Below are 18,087 nucleotides of genomic sequence, written 5' to 3' on the forward strand. Positions count from 1 at the left end.
TACACTTTTACAAAATTAGTACATTTGGCATATCTACATGCCTCTTGCAAGATTATCTTCAGGATACATTCTCCTTTCTATGGCAAAGTTGAATGGCAATTTTCTATTACCTGGAAACAGCAAATCACAGAAGAGCTTTTTCAGGTACACCATGCCCCCCCCAAATACTTTGTTCCCGAAACAATGGAGCCATATGGAAGCACACCTGTGCTGTCCTGGAGTCCGTCACTTCTTTGTACAGACTGATGTCCAAGTAGTAGCCTGACTCGTTGGTCAGGAAGAGACGAATGGGAATTGCCTTCCCGGTCGGCGTCAACCGAATGTTGATCTTCAGCTCGGCTTGGAGGACGCGGAGTTTCCACAGGCGACTCCCGTAGCGCATCACCATGCTCCGCACAGATTCTTCAATCTTAAAACACACAAGGAGAACGTCCTTCATTTTCAGGACACATCCACCACTTCTGTCCCTCCTCCATCCTGCTGCTCCACGGGGTACCCAGCACACAGGAGGGGCACCAGAGCAAAGGAGATCAAAGCTCCAAGCCACAGCACGTGTCCCGGGCTGCTCCTGAACCCCAGTGGCCCGTCCATTCTCACCCTAACAACCCCTGAGACAGACAGGAGCTCAACTCAAATTCCAGGGACCACCGAGGAACAGGGCCAACACTGGATTCCCATCCTTTCTGCCTCCTGGCACCTCATACCCCAGCCAAGCACAGCATGCCCGCTGCTTCCCCTTCATTGACCTTTCTTCCTGCAAGTATAGCTCACAGCTAAGAACTACAAAATGCAGAAAGTGAAATCCCTGACAAACAGTTATGTAGCACTTATACGCACAATAATCATGTTTCATGGCACATGCGGTACTGTGCTTTAAATCAACAAAGTAATTACTACTTGGAGCTTGGCCTTCTGGTGTTCTATTAAACTTCATAATATACTACTGTTGGCAAATAGCGCATATTAAAAGAAGGCAATTTATAGTCTGCTTTTAACATTCTTTCCAAAAAAAGTCCTTTTTCCACAGCTGCTCAGGAAAAAGCCACGGTATACATTTGCAGGCTTCCTGGCTTCCAGGGGCTGGATATCCCAGGTTTCTCTAAAATGCCTGAGAACTGAAGGCTCTGGATGCCCTGACAGAGCAGTTTTTAAAATGCTATGAAAAAATAAGTATAGTTTCAAACACAAAAAAAATGTTTTTGATAAACTGGTTCTTAATTTAAACAGAGGAAGTGAGCTACATTGTCCAAAGGACAATTCCTTTTTATAGGAATATTACTGCTAGTTCTACAATCTCACACTTAATAGTCATTCGTAGATTGGTAGAAAAGCTTTCCTGCTTCTTCACTTTTAAAGAGGTTCCTCACTCGAAATAAGCTAATTGTTTGCCTTAACTAGCTAAACCAAAAACTATTCTCTCTGCTTTTGAAAAAAGTTGGTTTAGCAGTTCAACATCAAGACTATTTTTAGTTAGAGACATCCATTAATTATGTGACTCTACTTTCTTTATGTTTTCAGCAGCAAATGGATTTCTAAACTTAACTTCAGTCTATCATACACTGGAATGTATTTGTTACCAGTATGTATTACAATTAAATGCTGAACTACAAAAATACATTTCTAACGTTCTAAATTTTAATTTAAATTCCATTATTAAAAAAAAATAAATCCACCTAAGGTATCTATTTCAATCCATCACATCTAAAAAAGAAAAACAAAAAACAAAAAACAACAGAAGTAGTTCTTGCAAACACTACAGGTATTAAAAGCTCTTTTTACCTAAAAGGCTTGCAAAACTATCCCAACAGACTCAAGGTTAACCCGTGGCATTACTCTGTTTCTTTCCAGTAGTAACACAAACTACTAGCTCTACCCAGAGGCTAGCATAAGAAGACAACAAACAGCCATTTCATTCTGGTGAGTTAAGCCCAAGAAGAACAAACACTTCAGGGCTGGAGAAGAGGCCATACCTTTGATGGGTCCATGATGACAGTTGGCACAAAATTTAAGAAGATGTGATTGCAGTCAGTGCGCACGTTGGTGTTATTAAATGCCACCTCCAGCTCATCCATGGCTTCCAAAAGCAATCGCTCTCCCTCATTTTGCAGATACTCAAAGGAGGCTTCCTGCCAGACATTGTCAACAAATAATTTACTTTCTACTCAAAAATCACAGCCCAAGTAAACAACATTTAAAAAACTGCAGAAGGACCTGACTGAGAAAATAGGCGACATCAGTTTCAGCAGGATGTGCAACCCTCAATCAGAGCAATGGCAAGCGCAGAGCCAGTCTCTCTCCCACCCCCTGGATGCACAGACCCAGCCGACCTGCTCAGGTCAGCATAAATACGAACCAGGGCAGGGCAAGTTCTTACTGCAGTAGGGCAGGAGGAACACAAGGAAACAACTACTGCCTCAAAACGCAAGGATTGCTGACTGCCCACTTGGGCCAAAGAAATATCTCCCTGAGGCACAGGAATAGCAGGTCTCTGAAGACATGCTCCTGTAGAGCCAGCGTGAGCAAAGAGAGGGCACCCATCTGCAGTGCTCTGTGCACGCAATGCGTTTTCAGGCAGATTTCTGCACCGATTTACAGAGTTTCATAGGCTGTCTTGGAAAGAAACCTTGCATGGGGTGACAAAACTCACCTTGGTAACCAGGTCGGAATGCCTTATGATAGCCCTCACGAAGAACCGGTAGTCTGTCACCTCTGTTCCTACTTCCACTTTCGCTGCTCCCAGGTAGAGGTGCATCTTATGGTTGGCACAGGGGATGGCAGTGAGGTCGAAGTTTCGCATCCTGTTCAGCTCCAGCTGGAAAGCCAGAGCTGGCTCCAGATGCCGGTAGATCCTATCTTCTTCAAACTGGAGGCCCCCAGCACATACAGGAAAGAAAGGATGTAAAAGAGGAGGGTGGGTTAACAAGGTGGAATGCTGAGGATGGGGAAACCTAGACAATAACAATAATAAAATTTCATATTTAACCAAAAGGCTAAAAATTCAAAAGAAATTGTTGAAATGCTGGGAGTAGAACACAAACGGCAAGACAGCAAATTCTCAAGCTCATTCTCCCAAGAACTCCTTTTTCACAGAAGGCAGTAATTTTGGTATTGAACCAGCTTCTTAACCTCCCTTGTTACGCTGCCAATAAAATCCACAAAACGGAAGCTTCAAGTCAGGCTTCCAAATGTGTGAATTTTTATCCTACATTACCAGAGACTCCTCATTGTTACCGACACCTCTTGCTGTGTGTGGGAAGGAGATGATACCACACCACACACTGAGGCTGGGCTGACGTAGCCCCCTCTTAGACTGGCACTGAACAGCCACGGGAGGGAAGGATAGAGTGCATGCTTAGAGAAAAAGTTTTAGGATGTCCAACCTACCTTATCCCGGGCACGGAACGTGAAGAACTTTGGAAATTCTCTCTGTTTGAAAATAAAAATAATGATGTTAGTCCCCCCAAAGCAAGCCATTTGGTCAGATCTGCAGTAGCACCACAGCAGAGGAGATAACAGAAGTTGTTCCAAGCTACTTTTTCAACATCACCGAGTGGTGGAAAATCAAGTTACCCTCAACAAGGCAGCAGAGGTAGTTTAGACCCGTCGTCGCTGCCAATACAATAGATGCTACCTGACTGGCTTTTGATTATTCTTGTCAATTGCCAACAGACAGTAAGATGGAGCTGTCCAGACACAGTAGTGGGAAACTTCTAGTTCTGTGATTATTACAGTTATTGTGGAAATGTTTGGGAGATGCACAACGGTATTAACACCCTATAATGTAAGCTGATGTACACAAAACAATGATCTGTATTCAATAGCTCTCTTTATATCTTTACTGCTAGAAATATTATCTTCCCAAGGAAAATAATGAATTGTAATAAAATAACTTTATACTCGTGTATTAAACAGCAGTCTACAAAAACCCCACAAATATGATTAGGTTTCTCTGCTGTTCTATTGCACAGATAAAATCCTACCAAATTGCAAAGGGTTTACATCCTTCTGTGGTGCACTGCATGTCTTAGAAGATAACAAGACTACACAGCATCCTTCTACCTATCCCCTCCAGTTCCATCCAAGCAAAGCCACTCAGTTCTGTGGAATTACTTTCACTGGGTGGAGGAACTTTTACGAATGCTTTGTACCAACACGAGAATATCAGCCATCTGTGCTAAAGGTGAGAAGAGAGAGCACACACAACTGGCCAGAACTTATTGAGAAGGTATCTGACCTGAAGAGGAAGGCATCTGACCTGATGTCACATTTTCACTGCCAATGAAGGACAGCAACCCCGGCTGGACTCAGTGCAATCAGTGAATAATGACAGAATATAAGGCTCCACTGAGCAACACAGCTTTTAAGGCTGGAAGTGACCACCTAGTAAATCATCTTTACCTCCAATAAAAAGCAGTCCCCAGAAAGTCACCTGATAGCTCTCAGCTGAACAAAACAACCTGTGTTTGACTGCAGTGTGCCTTTCAGACTAGGCAGCAGTTCAGGAAAACCTGCCTGAAAGTTCAGGCAACAGGCACAGAGGTGAGGCCGCGAGGATCGGCTGTACTCTGACCGAACCAGCACGCAGAGGACACTTCATGTTCCTCCTCTCTCTTCCAAATCCCTCCTACCTGTACGCCCCCTGCATGCTGCCAATTTCTCCTAACGTCGTCCATGCTCATTGTATCCCTAATGTAATTGCTTTCAAGGCATTTGACTGGTGTTGTGGGCAAATATAATAATTAGATGTGCACACACACAAAAATTCTCGGTGCTCTGGTACCAAAATCCAAAAGAGTGCTCCATTTCCTAGGCAGAAGAATTATACCCCTGCTGTGTTCTAATCAACCAACCATCATCAAGACAATCAAAATAATTTGCCTAAATTAGCCAATCAAGACACCCTGCAAATCGCAGAATGTGAAAAGCTACAACAGAAATCATCATAGTTGATTATTATACTAATAATCACGTTAAAAACCTAATGAGATGAGGAAATTGGAAGCTTGCTGGAGCAACTCTCTATTACCTCAACATGCTGGGAACTAATTATATAGACTGTAATTAAAACAAAAACAAACCCTAGCCCAGGCCCTAGCTAAGTTAATAGTTGGTCCAGTAATAAGTGGAATAGAATAGGAGATAGTAATAAAGACTGACACTCACTAAGGACCCCAGAGGTACTCCAGGAACTTTGCAGACAGCCGACACACCACGGCGTGTCCTCTGCCTGAGGAGCCAGGAGCATCCTGACAGCGCCTGGCGCCACGCGGCAGCTCAGGGCAAAGAGATCTGAGTCGGGTAAAGTCTGATGGCTGATACGTGCTACAGAGCTTCTTCACAGGCTTTTGGTTTGTATTACCCATGTATCAATTCAGTTCTCTGAAACTGCCTTTTTTCCCATCTCAGGTTGGCGTTTCTGGCTTAGGGTCCCACCACTTCTCCAAGGAGGCCAGTTTCCTACCCAAGCTGCTCATCAATACCCATCTGCATCTGCACCGTGGACAGGGACTCCCACGCAGTGACATGCTGGCTATACCAGGTTTGTTAAGTACAGGACAAATTTCTTGCACTTTCAAGACTCCTTACAACCTCCAGAGTTGTAAAACAGGTACAGAGGGGATGAAAACCCTGTTTATGCTTTACACTGCCACCTTGAAAACAGGGCCAAACTAACCCCCATCGATGCCAAACCCAGGGGAAAGAAGTAATTCATAGCAGCAAAAGCACCAGATGTATTCCCCTGCACCAAGTCATTATGCAAAATTTAGCAAGTCACTTCAGTCACTCCTCTGAGCTATTTTAAAATCAGTAAGAAGACTAAGGAAATCACCACGCTAGGTACGAAATACAAATTTTTCTAATTACATTTTAGAATACAGAACAATATTGAAACAATGAAGATCTTTACCAATGTGTCAGTCATGGGGTTAGTCAGATAATGAGAGACACTTCAGCATGTGAGTGGCCCACTGAATGCAAGAGGCCCACTCCTGCATTTAAACACTTCACTTAACTCTGACACCAGTGTTGCCATCAAATGCCTGACTAAGAAACAAACGAGAAGCCCAGAGTCACTTACGTGTCTCTTGGCCTCAGATCAAGAATACCACCATGTTCTAGACCCTTTTTTTACTTACATGAAATCTCTGATCCACCTCACAGTTGACCTGTTTCCTGAAGTCCTTACAAGCGAAACACACAAACACAGGAAGAAGAAAAAAAAAAAAAAAAAAGCAGAAGAAAGCTAGCAATTAGAATGAAAATCAAAAATGAATTAATTCAAGAATACAAGAGGTGCCAAGATTGTTTACAATTGTAAATTAATTTTCTTAAGCAAATTCATCAAAACAATTTCAAATTTTAGAGAACAAAACCAGTGAAGTCAGAACTAAGTATAGTTAACAAAGTATTTAATTTATGAAAAATACAACAAACGTTGGTGCCATTATGAGCCAGTAACCAAAGAGTGCTGAGCAGCATGAGGGATACGACAATACCTTTTGTGCTACAAGGAAAGTCAGTCTCCGAATCCCGTGTTCAATCAGGACCGATTTCTGCAAAAGGGCAAAGAAGGAAGGGAGACTGAGATCAACAGAAAGGAACATAGCAAAAACACATGAAAGTTTTCTGTAAACAACAGAAGCTCTACAGATCCTTCTGCATCTCTGCTGTTAAGTTTTCAGTCCATTTTGGTCTACTCATAGCTACAATTCCTCACCTGATGATTGCGTGGCACCACACACAAGTAAATATATCAAAGCTGAAGAGCTAAGTAACCAAATTACAAGGACAAAGTCTTCCAGCTGATCCTTGCTAACAAGTTATGCAGAAGAGTTAGTTGCAAGTCTTGCAGGACATCCTCTCATTCATTTGCCAAAGTTGTTGCTTTTTTTCTGCAAAGATTACTTTCTGAAGAGAGCACAAGGTAAGGCCATGGGAAATGATAGGAACTGACCCAAGAAAGCACGTACCACATACTTGACTTTGGCACAAACAGCACACCAACAACCCTGACCAAAGGACGGATGTGTCAGTATTACAAAGGTGATGAACTGTAAGTTTTATGTAGTTTACAGATCTACCAGTGAATGCCCATTCTGGTTACTTCTTGAACAAATTCCATACGGCCACATTTCAAATGAACGGTGCCATCAGTATTTGCCACATCACTGCTCTTTTCTAAATGTTAAAAATGGTAGTTTTGCCCCTCTTTGTAAAACTTTTTTCTTTCTTCTCCTTTTTCCAATTGAAAACCAAAAGAAATAGAAAAGAAGAAGAACAAAAAAGAAGCAAGAGCTCAGCCAGACCAGGAACAAAACAACCCCTTTCGGCACAGACTGAAATGTTTTACTAAGGTTAAGCCCTTTGAAAATGAGCATCAGTGCCGATATTCATGGCAAGAGGAAGAAAATAACTTTAATAATGCCATGATTTAAAAAGCAAAAATTGTTATTGCTTTTAAAATTCCACAAGTGGCAGACAATAACAGCATAGCAACAGGATTCTGATTACATCGTAATAATGTGGGTCTCACAGCAAGTCCACAGCTATTACAGAGCGATTAGCCATCAGCACCTGGAGAAACTCCATTTACACTGACTGCCTCAATCTCCTCCACAAGTCATTTACAAGTATATGATCCTAATTTCTATTAAAAAAAACACACACAACATGCTGGGACTAGAAGATTATTTGGACAATTTGGATCAACCTATTTGATAGTTTAATGTGTTTTGGATTTTTTTTTTTTATTCCTTTCCTTTTATCCCCTCCCATAAAACGCCTGGAGCATGATCAAGCAGATGAAAAGCAGAACTAGTTTTAATTTTTATATTTGATTATTTTCTTTGCTTAAAGAGACAGGAAGCTGCTGAAGCCGAGTAGAAACAAGTCCCATTTTGGAACCCCTCCTTCCTGCAGATGTATTACCCCATCCCACAATGGGAAGTGAAGTTAGAAAAAAGCCTCTCAGTGCTCCCAGAGCCGTTTCAGGTGCCGTGGGTGCAGCAGGTCCCACTGCCTGGTGTGCTCTTCATACCAACAAGCTCTGAGTTCTTTGTACCAGTGAGGAAAAGCAAGGGAAGGCAGGCACTAGAGGGCAGAGTGGACACAGAGGCTGTCCCCAGCACAGGCTTCCTCACAAGTGACCACAGGAGTAACTCTTGGTACTCGGAAGGGAACCCCATGCTTTTATGAAGGAGCAACAAAACATACCAAATCAACTCCACCTTGTGACAGAAACACCACCAGATGCATTTAAATCCTTTAAGGTCTCTTAGCCTATCACAAATTAAAAGGGAAAAAGTCCTGAGCTGATGGATTAGAACGGACCATTAAGAACAGCAAAGAGAAACAAAGCTTGTTGTGTGTTTTTTTTCATGGCCTATCCTGGAGGCTTCAGATGGGTGTAGCTACATCCAGTCAAATAAGTGGTAAGATTTTAGATGGGATAAATTAAGAAAGTAACTGCTGTATTTATTTATTTACTTCGGAAAAAAGTATCTGAGGAGAATGCTGACTTTTCCCAAAGCAGAGCGAGCTGTCCTGTGCAGTTAGGTGTTCTGGAGAGAAAGAACTGAGGTGACTTACCTTGCTCTGTGTGAACTCCCTGAACATGGCTGCCAGCCCATCATCATCAACATCGCTGTCAGTTTTAATAGCAACATTAAGAATGTGAATGGGCTCCTCACGGGCGGCCTGCGATTTAAAGAAAATACCCTCCATAAATAAATTGTTAACAGCATAACAAGTAGGCATTGTCAAAAGAGGCTCCTCAAACACAACTCTAAAACATGGGTCCCATAGGAAAGGAACGACTTCAGCAGAGCTTGCTCTAAAGTCAGGAAAAATACGAGGGAACATCCTTGACCAAGCAGCCTCATGGATTCATAATTTCACAGCAGTAAGTGTTAACGTCCACAAACAGCAGCTTCAGAGGATCCAATTCTGATGGTCACATCTGACTTGGCAAACTCAAGTGTGCTTCATTTGGATGCAAAAAGAATGCAGGGTCAGGGCCTCTCTTTATGAGATGCAGTACAGGCAGGGCATAAGAGGACTTCGGCATCTCGAAAGGTAATGAAATTAGGCAAATTCAAAGTGTAAGAGCAAAACATTGTGTGTTTTCCTATCTACTATAAAATGAAATAATGTGGAAGCATCAATTACATTCAAGCTTCAAGAAATGACAAATTCAGTATTCAAGATCTTGCAGTTAACTCTGAAAAACTGAATACGAACAGGAAATTTTCCTTGGTGAGGTGAGGGGGGGGTAGAGACAGACATTGCAGCTGACAGCAATATTCTCAAACAAGGCTACAGTGCTTATACACATCAAGAGCAATGGGTAAGTTTTAAACTGAGCCCTGCTCTGAACACAGACGGCATTCCAGCAGAGCTTGCAGCTGCTGGGAGGCAGGACGGAGCAGTGGAGCAGCTACCTGTGTCACTAAGGACAGCACTTCTTCTGTCACCAAGGATTTAAAACCATCTGCTTCCTCTGCACCTGCTCTCCGCATCAGTGCAGAACTTGTAGGGGGTTCACTCTCTTTTTCTTCCTAAAAACAGTTCTAAGAGGCAGAGGAGTAGGAAGAATCCGAATGTAACGTGACTAGGAAGAGTGTAAGACAGAAAACACAGCAAGTCAGACTTAAAGTAAAGGCTGCAGCACACGTAGTTCAGTACAGCAAGGCACAGAGAAGGCCTGGAGACCTACTCGTGGCCTAAACTCTCAGTAACGCTGCCACAGAGCCAGCAATTCTGCTGAGGTTAAAAGCAACAATCTGAATTTACATGGAGAATAAGAAATGTGGATGTAGCTTTAGAACAGAGTCAGGAAATGGCCACCTACTTTTATTCACCTGCTGTGAACAAGCAAACAAATCACATACATAAATACATAAAGCTCTTAACTCCTGCTTCCAGCACTCCAACAAGTGAAAAGTATCTAGCCTGCAGTCATTGCAGCATTCTGCACGCCGTCCATTTCCAAACTGAGATCAACCTCAAGAGAAAAAAATTACAGTACCTTGTCTTCATCGTACAAGGAAGCATGGCCAGCTTCAGGGAAGGTTGGGCTCTGGGGAGGAGAGTCGCAGAAACAACTCATCACTTCATCAAAGATTCTGAAATACACCAGAGAAGTATTAGTCACAAACACACTGCTGCTGGCTCACTGCAAGCATACGGCACTAAAATCCACAAATCACACCGGTAAGGGGGGAGGGAGGGAAAAGTACTCCTTCTCTTTGCAGGACTGAAACTCAAAAGATGAGGAGGCAGTACCTCCTCCACCCCTCAAACAAAAGCAGAGCCTAGATCTTCAAACACTCGTCACATCGCCACAGATCGTATGGTTGCAGGCACTCCTGACTGCTAGGAGCTCTGCTGTTCGGTTGGTTTTGTTTTTTTGCCTACCCCTAAGAAGTTGAAAGCATAAAGGAACCATCCTCCCACATATATATGCATGACCAAAAGCCCTGGAAATCAGCATGCTTGCAAATGATCTCCAGTCAGCAGAAATTCAAGATGCTGATCCTTCCGGCTGCAAAGTGCTCTCCCAGCAGCCTGAAACTTTGAGTTATTCTCATGGGGACAGACGAGGGCATCCAAACAACCACTCGACACTCCAAAAGCTTAACAAACGAGCTTGGGACCACTCCAAACCCGACTCTAGACAGTGGCAAAGGTTTTGCTCGGTTCCCTTTGGGCCCACCTAGGAAGCTGGTGACACCAAGAGCCGTCCCCCTTCCCCACGTACCTGACAAAATCTTCGAAGGTGCGGAAGGAGACCATTCCACCCATCCGCTGGCACGGCGGGGTGAAGGAGTTGTCCAGCAGCACGTCACTCACGCTGGCGACGTGGACCATCCCGTAGTGGTTGAGGTTGGAAGAGAAGGACATTCTAAACGGCAATGCAAGAAGGTGACAGTCAGTGGCAGAGGAAAAACATCTGAGCACATTCGTTTGCTTTGGCCACTGAATTGTGGCTGCTTATCCCGTGTAGCTGTGGCACGGTTTGTCAGATTCCCAGCACGCCAGACCTGCTGGGCTGCCTTCTCCTGCGGCCCTGCAGTGCTGGCGTGTGTCTGGTGCCATGGATGCTCTTACCTGGACGTCCTCCCAGACGTACAGGAACAGGAAAAGGTGGGAAATAATGTTACAAACCTTTGGAACAAGTGCTTCTAAAGGGAGTTTATTGATGACAGGTGAATTACGACTGCAAAGCTGAATGCATTTTTCCTCCTGTATGTGCAGATTTTGCTTTACGTGTGGAATACTGAACTAAGCAAGAAAGATTTTTGACACTTCAAAGCTTTAGTGCATCTTTACAAATTAGGTCGAAGTGCACTAAGCCATATTTGCTTATTGCTTCCACAATTTTTCTAGCCATGCTACAATTTATGCTCCTCAGATGCAGGGTGGCGCACTAAAATCCTATTTTAAAAAATTTTAAAAATCCTCTCTAAAATCCTATACTTGAAGCAGGATTTTCTAGTCTCACCCTGGTACTCCTACCCTAAATAAGGTCCTATAAGGGTGTTTTCCAGTTTCCAAAGTAACGTGCTCTTTCATCTGGTTTAACATAGACTTTGAAAATACTGCAACCCTTTTATTTTGCTTAGTTTTGATGGCTAAAAGGTAGCAGCTTTTAAATACGAGCAGTTGGCCACAGAACACATCTATTTTATGGAGCAAGGCAGAGCTCCAAACCCAGTGCCCTCCAGGTAAGTCTCTTCCTATTCTGGTACTCGTGCCTGTAGGGCTGCTACCCAAGCACTGCGATGCACCACAGCTACCACACCGCTCGCACAGGACCCGTTCCTTAGCTAAATGAGGACTGGGACAACCTACACAAAGGCAGAGGAGGGCACGAAGTGAGAGTGGCTTCCTTCTCTTTACAGCAGGAGCACAGCTCCCTGCCACGGTCAGCTGGGAGAGGGCAAGGTCCTGGGCGGATTGAAGAATCGCTGACCTCTCCTACACTTCAGTGGCTCTGGCAGCAAACACCTGCTGTGAAATAGTTTGTGCTGTTCTGGGTATTTTTATTTGTTTTCCTTACAGACCCACAACAACATGGTCTAGACGAGCAGAGGCAGCTCCTCACGCAGCCCGCACAAGGCGAGCTGCAGCTAACCGGGCTCCCTTCCTCTACCTACCGGAGCTGAGTTTTGCCTTCTCTGTAGTAAGGGGCAATAATTATTTCTAATTTCTGAACTGGGCTCTCCAGACTCATCTGAATTCACAGAGGGGCCTACTTCAAAAGCTCCCTGCAACACGGTGAGACTTCCAGGCTTGCTGTGAGAGGAGAGCCGAGCTGGCTCACGGCAGCACCATGCGGCACAGAGCTGCTCCTGCCCTTGCTGCCTTCTCCCCAGGGCGCAGGAAGATGTCACCAAAGTCAGCCTTCAGCCTCAGCTGGTGCCACAGTAGGCAGAAGGTAACGGGAAGGCATCAGGGCACTGATTCGGCACAGCACCTGCTTGATTTACAGCTCCTGAAGACACAAGGTGCTCATCCGCTGTGCTGAGCTCGTGCTGCTTGTGGCACTGCGGTCAGCCCAGACCCAGCACCAAACTTCTGTTTGGACTGCTGACACTGCTTTTCCTGCCTTTATTAAGTCTTTTTTCCTTTCATATAGAGCAAAGCATTGTGACATGGCCCTCGGTATACTGTTAGCAGTCTAAAGTATCATCGGTGTGATTAATAGCTCTCCGTGGTTAAAGTCACTCCGTGTTTTCGTAATTTATCTCTGATTAAGACCCATGAGACTTTCAAGCCCATTTTTACTATTTTACCCTAAATAGGCTTGTAAGCTGTAATAAATAATAGGTATTCATGTTTTGAAAGAGAAACATTTTTCAGGACATGCCTTGGTGTACATTTCTTACAACTAATACAAAAAATATCACAGAACAGTAACTAAACAGAAAGACAGCAGACATTTTTCATGTATTATTTAAAACAAGAAATACTTTCCAACTGAGACATGGGAGGAAAAATTAGCATCCAAAACACAACAAAACATGCTGTCAGCTGTTTGAGATGTAGATTCATCTATGGCATGAGAGAGGTGAGACAGCCTCGACAAATTCTAAGCTAGTTGCAAGAAACCAGAGCAGCAACAGGTATGCTACCAGCTAGAAGCAAACCCCTCTTTCACTGGGACACCCTACCAGAGGGTCAGCAGCTGGGAATCCACTTCCAAACAGGAGAGACCCAAAAAAGAGCTGTGTATCGTACTGCAGGTGAACCGAGTCACCTGGCAAATTTAATTGGAAAGATTGCTGCATGCAAAGCTGCTTTTAAAGGGTAAAGGAAAGCTGAAAACATGTTTTAAACAAAGGGAGAGGAAAAGGGAAAGAAAAAGGAGTTATGTTTGAGAGCTTCCCAAGTGAAGAGAAGGGTACTAAAACAAAACATGTTAAAACAGTAAGTATTAGGCTATTTGTTCTAGTCTTTCTTTTCAAATTTTAAAAGATGACGAGTACCATACCTGTTTAGCGTGGGGATGTTCCCTCTGTAATCAAACAACCACAGTTAGTTACAGATTGGTTAGTGAAAGCCATCATCAAGAACTATCATCGAGCTGATACACAGCCCAGCAACAAGTTTACAGTTTACTGAACCCAAATTTGTCATCAACCAGCAGGTATTCGGCAGGACTCCCTGTCACTGACCCTGAGAAGGCACCCACCACCTGACCTCGCCCGCCACGGGGAGAAGCACAGGCCATGCAGGTGACATGCAGATAATACATACCAGGAACTGGGTTTGCAAGGCACCTGCACCTCTACAGCATCTCTTTGGTTGCACCACCTTCCAGCCCTGTGCGTACACCACGCGAGCTCCCCAAGCAGGACCAGGCGGGGAGCGTGGCCCCCCTGGCAGAAGAGCAGCGCAGATGCAAGAGGTGACAGCAGTCCGTGGGAACACCAGGTCCAGAAAACGAAGCCAAATCCTCATTGCCAAACCACCACATCAAGCAGCAGCCCCCACGCTGGCCCCCACAACAACGCGGTACCAAAGCAAACGCACACAGACACACCACGTGGCGCTTGGCATTCTCAGCGTCCGAGGCCTTGAGCACCAGAAAGAACAAGCAGAACCTGAGGCTGACTTTAGGAAAATTTTCACGTTCCTTTTTTTAAGGTCAGTCCAAACCCCTTCAGATGATTGCATGAAGACGGGGGCTGAGCGATGCACACAGGGAAGGAGGTGAGGGGCACAACAGCACGAGGACGGCGCAGGCTGGCCATGCTGGCTACACTCACAGCAGCACGAGGTAGCACGTCACTCCATGCAAGATGCAGGAATTGCTGCGATCTGGCATTCAAATTAGTAAAAATTAAACTGAAAAAAACACACATGCACACGGGAGGCTTGTGCAGAGATTGGCAAACACAAAGGGATTGAAAGCAAAGCTTCAGGGAGCGTGTAACTGGACATGGGTCCTGCCCTGCAGAAACCTGTGGGAGAACAAACCTCCCACCTTCTGAACACCCCTAAAAAAGGCAGAACCCTCAAGTTACTGGGCATGAAGTCCTAGTGTGCAGTGACCAGTGTATTTCCACGGTCACGGTCCTAAATACACTGCCTGTATCACAACCTGGTTTTGTCATGGGAGAGTCGTGTTCACTGTGGGGTTGTGTGTTTGGTGCACTGCTCACAGGGGAACAAGTTCCCGTGATTTCCTTAAGCCATATAGGAGAAAGCACAAACTGGGCTGAAAACTTACCTATTTGATGGTAAATAACAAAATTATTTAGTTTCATTTGGAGCTGGGGGGAGAGACACTGTGCTGAAGAGCCTATTGTTAAGACTGAAAGGGACAGGGCCTCAGGGGAGGAGATTTATTTATTTATTATCCTGGTAAAGGGTGGGAAAGCTGCATGTGATCTACTCCAGCTGGAAAAAATAGTCTGGAGAGGACTGGCAGCTCCTACACCTGGTGCAGCAGTCCCTGGAATGCTTTCAGAAAAGCTAAAAAAAATAAAAAAAATAAAAAAAAAAACAGCATTTTTGTCTCAAAATGAATGCCCTGCAGCCTTGCTCGAGAAACTGCTCTCGAGCCACTCAGGATAGAGGTGAAGAGGTTCTGGTGAGAATTGCAGTGATGAAAAGAGGCGAGGCAGGGGCAGAGGTGTGGGCAGGATGCAGAGCAGTGCCCTGGCTGGGTCACCCCAGATCCGCAGCCTCCTTGGCCCCCGGAGCTGGGTGTCTCCTGCCACCGAGATGTGCTAGGAGGCAAGGGGCTGATGCAAGCACAGCCCACGGTGAAGCCCCAGCAGCACTCCCACCCCCAGCACACACAGCTGATGGCAGGACCAGAAGCCTTTCCAGCACCCCAGCCCCAATCCTGCTCCCTTCTCTTCTTTACAAAGGCCCTCGTGCAGCAGGGAAGCTGAGCTCACTGGGAACGCGCTCCGCACCGCATGCTCCAGGTTGCAGCCACTCTGCCCAGGCAAACAAACAAAAGCCCCCTCGGCTCCTTCCCGCCCCTCCTGCTTGAACCCACAGCCGTTTCCCCTGGCCACCCCCCGCTTTTTTTCCCCTTAACCAAGGGAGCTCCCCTCTGGACGTGGCAGCGCATGCAAAGCACCGCGGGCGCAGCGAGCTGTGGCCGAGCGCAGCGCAGGGCAGGGCTTTGAAATCAGGCAGCAAAGCAGAACCAGCAGAGGTCGGCTGAATAACCCACTTGTAGTTATTACCAGCGGTACCACAGGAGAAAGAGCAATTCCACTGGCTGTGACCAGTGGCGTTCCTCTTATGTTCCTTCATTTCTGCAGAAGAATCTAAACAGAAGGCTGCGAAACGTGCCTCGAACCATTCATTTTGATTGGGTTTTTCCTCTCCCTCTTTCTTTCCTTATTCTTCTGCTCCCTCTGTGATTCAGCCAAGCTGAATCCGCTCCTGAAGTCCAATTTGCATAAAATTATCATCGTTCCATTCAGTTTGCTGCCCCTTCCACAGCCCCTTCTTTGCTCTGCTGGAAGATTTTGCCCTTTCCGAAGCAGACAAGCCAAGGGAGCTGCAGCACATTACTGCTGCCTGCTGTCTAATTAACATCAAACCCTCAGCACGAGCTGCGGGGATTTACAGGTGGCCTGGAGTCATTTTCCCCTCCTCCCTCTGATATCAGCCTCCCGCAACAAGGAGGGGACCTGGGGCTACCTACTGACAGGCTTCCAGTTGTGTGCTCGGGTCTCCGGGCTCCTGCAGCCAGAGCCCGAAGCAGGGCGGCTGCTTCGGTGCTGGGAAGCCCACGAGTGCTGCAGGAAGCTCTCGTAGCATCTCTCTAAGTCCACAGGAAATTATTTCACTTGGTCAGAAATCCCAATTTTCTATCGTTATAGCAACCTAACGAGGAAGGCACCTACAAGCACTGCTCTAAGCGCAATCAAGTTCTGGTTTCTGGTTATTCTGTAAAAAGCACTGTTTGGAAACAGCAGAATGAAATTTGGCGTTCAGCCTTCAAAATGGTTTCAAGCTGAAGGCTAAGGCAGAGGCTGACAAAAAGGAACAACCAAAGTACTCCATAGATGATAAAACATCAAGAGACAGCCAGGGAGAAGTCATGCACCACTCTTAAGCCTTGAAATCAGCAACAGCAAAGTCCAGGTAGGGTGTCAACAAACATCCACAAGCACAGGAAGAGGAGGTATCGGGCAAAAACAAGCACGAGATAGTTGAGACATTTAAACTGAGACCCTTGGAAATACCAGGCAGCTACTGACTAGACCTAAATTCCACCCTTGGACGTATCAAGGACAGCAGAACGCAGTCCCAAGAAGGAATTCAGCCCAGACCAACCTAAGGCACTTGCCCACATGCCCCTGTTTGCTGAGCCGTCTGCGTTCCCAGCTCCAAATTCGGGGTAACTGGACAATCTGTCTATCAAGTTGTGACAGTAAAACTTGCTTTAAAGCTAAGTAAGCCGATTATCAAATTTTAAAGGCTTTGGTGGCTTGGAGCATATCCAGAGAGAACCTGCGCTGCTAAAACTTCCCTTCACCTCCACCTCCCAGGGATATGCCCTGGTTTGAGGTGCCCAGGACATCCCAGGGCCAAATGTGGCAGCAGGGGACAAAGCACGGCACGGGCTCAGTGCACAGAGGGATCGGGAAGGCAAGGGTAAGGCATCGGAGTGAACAAAAGAGCCTGGGCTGCTCTTCAGTTCCATTTGGGGCTGAACACAGGCGGGAGGCAGAGCCCTCTGTTGTCGTTGCCATCCCCCAAAATAGACACATCCAGCATTTTTATGTCACCCTTGTCAGCAATTGCCTCAGCGTGTGACAGAGCGGCGTGCTTTGCTGGAACAAATCTTCCTGAGCTCTTCCCTCCTGGTCCCCCAGCACAGCTGCTGCTAGGGAAGGGAAGATCAAGAGAGCAGCTGCGCAGCCTGGCCGGGGGAAGGCAGCGAGCTGGAGAAAAGGGGATGCTTCAGGAGGAGCAGTGCAGCAGCACGATGCTGCAGCAGGCTTCAAAAACTACCCGCAGTGGACAATGTCCCAGTTCAATTTAAACCTTACAGCCTCAGCCATAAGAAAGGCTGTTTGAAAGCAGGAGAGTAGGATTATTAGAAAAAAAAAAAACTTCTGTTGAAAACGCTCTGTAATTCCCTCTTCCTCTTCTTCGAGCAGACACACAATGTTTCTTTGAACAGGAGATTTTAAGTTAAGAATAGGCGAGCGCTGTTTCATGTGCCCAACACCTCCAAAAGGCCTTTCAGCATCCATCACCTGGCCTGCCATTCTCACAAAGGGAGCTGAACTCTCCAAACACCAGTCAATATTCCCCCGGCTTCCCATCTCAGCAGGGCAGGCAGAACAAGAGGGAGGCGAAGAACGTCTCAGAGCAGGGCTCGGTTCTTTCTCCCATTTTTTCTCACCAGGACTCCAGGCAACAGAAGGAGGCCATCCCAACGAGGTTATCCTGCTGCAAGGGGCTCCGCACGTCAGTGTTTGTTTGCAGCAGGGCTGGCAGAGCGTGGCAGATACCTGCAGCTTCTCAGTGCAGCGTCTGGTGATCAGCATCCCGCAGACACCCCTCTGTCACCTCCTCTGGGTCGGGTTGCTGCGACAGCCT

General features: G+C 45.8%; 1 protein-coding gene across 6 annotated transcripts in view; it reads right to left on the bottom strand.

The window, feature by feature from the left end:
* The window catches only part of ACACA (acetyl-CoA carboxylase alpha), a 123,069-nt gene that overhangs the window by 52,028 nt on the left and 52,954 nt on the right, over positions 1 to 18,087 (bottom strand). For 5 of the 6 annotated variants that reach the window (XM_032201089.1, XM_032201087.1, XM_032201093.1 and 2 more), the window contains 10 exons: positions 13,496 to 13,519; positions 10,760 to 10,903; positions 10,028 to 10,124; positions 8,590 to 8,697; positions 6,498 to 6,554; positions 6,138 to 6,182; positions 3,385 to 3,426; positions 2,648 to 2,863; positions 1,971 to 2,126; positions 206 to 409 (listed from right to left, as the gene is read on the bottom strand). In XM_032201089.1, the coding sequence (XP_032056980.1) occupies positions 206 to 409; positions 1,971 to 2,126; positions 2,648 to 2,863; positions 3,385 to 3,426; positions 6,138 to 6,182; positions 6,498 to 6,554; positions 8,590 to 8,697; positions 10,028 to 10,124; positions 10,760 to 10,903; positions 13,496 to 13,519 (1,093 nt within the window). The remainder of the gene's footprint in view (positions 1 to 205; positions 410 to 1,970; positions 2,127 to 2,647; positions 2,864 to 3,384; positions 3,427 to 6,137; positions 6,183 to 6,497; positions 6,555 to 8,589; positions 8,698 to 10,027; positions 10,125 to 10,759; positions 10,904 to 13,495; positions 13,520 to 18,087) is intronic. The other variant, XM_032201090.1, reaches the window with a different exon arrangement.

The sequence above is a fragment of the Aythya fuligula genome, chromosome 20, assembly GCF_009819795.1.
Source record: "Aythya fuligula isolate bAytFul2 chromosome 20, bAytFul2.pri, whole genome shotgun sequence".
Taxonomy (NCBI): Eukaryota; Metazoa; Chordata; class Aves; order Anseriformes; family Anatidae; genus Aythya; species Aythya fuligula.